We start from the raw sequence: 2639 nt of genomic DNA, 5'->3' as shown, positions 1-2639 counted from the left end.
GGATGAATCCAATTTCATTCTTGCTATTGTTTTTTGTGTCCATTTCACCCATACTAATTTTTACTTGTCCATTTGAATCATGTTTCAAAAATGTTTGGACAAATGACCCATTTGTTAAGCTTGGTAATGCAATAGAAATTGACAAGGACTCTAGTGGTTTGCAGAAGTCATCAAGTCAAGTCAATACTCGAATTTTGTCTTCATTTTGATTATTATGCCACTTGCCCACTTGGTAGGTACTGTGTGTTTGAGGGACCAATGAATTTCGAAGGAAGCAACGAGTCCAGTTCCTGATTTTTGTTCTTACTTCATTTGAACTGAGATCATTGGACTAAGTCCTACATTTTCTTCTATATATGTACGCAACCAGAAAAACGAGAACGAACCCGCTTCAGAAAACTATCCTCTCTCTCTCTCTCTGCATCCTTCAAAATGTCTTACTCTACGCCACCGCCCCAACCTTCATATGCTCGAGAACAACCCATGGCTACCGGTGTCCCAATTGACGACTCTCAGTTCCAGAAAGCCTCAATTTCATTTCAGAACCAACCCCGGCCTCAACCTCTAGTTCCTTGGTCTACTGACCTTTGTGGCTGTTTTGATGACTGCAGCAATTGTAAGTTTCTTAGAACTCTTAGTCTCTGAAAACTCTACTGGAGTCTGGAGTACACTTACAAGTTTTTGTCAGGATAATTGTGTTAGTTTGGTGTTTAATTAGAAGGAATGATTAACACAATAACACGTACCAGAGAAATTAAGCATCCGTCTAGCCTTGAGGCGTAACACTGCTACAATTTCATCATCATTGACGCATACATTTATTTTGTTGCAGGTTGCTTGACATGCTGGTGCCCGTGCATTACATTTGGTCAGATATCCGAAATCCTCGATAGAGGATCCTCTGGTAAGTATAATTTAGCCCTAGATCTACTAATTGTTTATATTTCCACTCGCACAACCATTATAAGGATGATATGGTTGCATCTTTGTTTATTGAATAGTCTCCATGGTGTTAAAAGTTGAATGTGTTTGACCTGCAGCTTGTGGAGTGAACGGGGCACTGTATACCCTAATAGCGGTTCTGACTGGTTGTTCTTGGGTATATTCGTGTATGTACCGTTCCAAATTCAGAAAAACCTACAACTTAGAGGGGAACAGTTGTACTGATTGCCTCATTCATTTTTGTTGCGGACCTTGTGCCCTATGCCAAGAGTATAGGGAACTCAAGAACAAGGGTTTCGATGTGTCATTAGGTAAGTGCATATATATTCTCATCTGTATATTTTCCATCATTTTCTATCAAGGAAGATGTAAAATCTTGCGTTAATGAATTGATATGCGATGTACAGGATGGCATGGTAACATGGAAAGGGGCAGAGGAGGAGATGTGGCTTTGACTCCACCTGCTGCATATGGAAGCATGGAACGATAAAGATGACAAAAGTGCATGCTTGGATTGATTTTACTTGTGAACTTATTCTCTGGTGTCTGAAATATCCATCTTTCTATGTAACCAGGGTTGCCATATTGTCCTTCACTAGTTGTACCGCCATCTTATTTCTTAAATATTGGCATTGGGTGACATCTTCGATATCCGCTTCTCTAAAGTAGCCCATTTGTTCCGTAGCAACGTGAAACCCACAATTTCCATCCCCATCAACCTCGTCGGTCGACAAAACAAATGGAATGATAAGTGGAGGGAGTTGTTCCAAATACTCTTTGTATATTGTATATGTGGATCGATTTGGTCTTCCATTAAGATCTCTAGGGCAACGAAGAGTACCTTTGTCCTCTTTTATAGTAAGAATTTCCATTGTTTGGGTTTGTTGCGAGGCGTTCATTTACTCAACAACTTCTTCGACAACATTGGGTTGACTTACTTGAGAAGGCTCTGTAGAGATCTTTGGCCTTACTTGTCGGGTAGTTGGTCCACTTTGATCATTTCTTGGACGACCTCTTTTCTTAGGTTCCGGCTCATCTTCAAATTCGGCTTCCGAACGCTCGGGCCTAGACAATATTCTTTTATTAGACAAATACTCCTTCAACTCTTTTCTTTGGATGGTCCTCGACACTTCGGTGTTCGGCCTACCGGTGTTCTTTTGCTTAATAGGTTCATCAACCTCCCTTAAACAAGGGTGAAGGGCTTCCTCCAAATTATGCATCAATATTTGATTTTTGGTGCCGTTTGATGTAGCGTAACGCTCGGCTATTCGTGCACACAATTCCGACTCCAAGAAAGACGGACCATCAACTACCGGGGTGTTCGGAGTGAAATTTAATTGCTTCCAAAATGGATGAATATCATTGATGTCAATCACTTCAACATACCTACCCAACTTATGACGACACGGGAGTCCAATACCTATCATATCCTTGCAAACACAAACCGTATTCTAGTCATCATAAGTTTTATATAACTTCAATTGTTTCATCATGCGATTTTTTGCCCATCTTGAAACTTTATGAACAACTCCCCTTAGAAGCAATTTTTCCTTAATATGTTCCATCGGGAATTGGTGTACACTAAATTGCATACATTTCCTAATCTTCACGAGATCACGATTGGTGAATTCATGGATTGCTTCTTGGATCGACACAACTCCATTTTGATTACCAATTAGTATTTTCTTTAGTCGACC

At 40.2% G+C, this 2639-nt stretch overlaps 1 protein-coding gene across 1 annotated transcript; it reads left to right on the top strand.

The window, feature by feature from the left end:
• The first annotated feature begins 370 nt into the window (after window positions 1–370).
• LOC113277588 (protein PLANT CADMIUM RESISTANCE 2-like) lies at window positions 371–1593 on the top strand. The gene is made up of 4 exons (XM_026526644.1): window positions 371–616; window positions 833–904; window positions 1041–1253; window positions 1350–1593. Exons 1-4 carry the CDS (start codon window positions 433–435, stop codon window positions 1430–1432), a joined length of 552 nt encoding a protein of 183 aa, XP_026382429.1. The 5' UTR covers window positions 371–432; the 3' UTR covers window positions 1433–1593.
• Window positions 1594–2639: the final 1046 nt, after the last annotated feature.

The sequence above is a fragment of the Papaver somniferum genome, chromosome 5, assembly GCF_003573695.1.
Source record: "Papaver somniferum cultivar HN1 chromosome 5, ASM357369v1, whole genome shotgun sequence".
Lineage (NCBI taxonomy): Eukaryota > Viridiplantae > Streptophyta > Magnoliopsida > Ranunculales > Papaveraceae > Papaver > Papaver somniferum.
The sequence above is the reverse complement of the archived record's forward strand: the minus strand, read 5'-3'. Positions and strand labels throughout refer to the sequence as shown.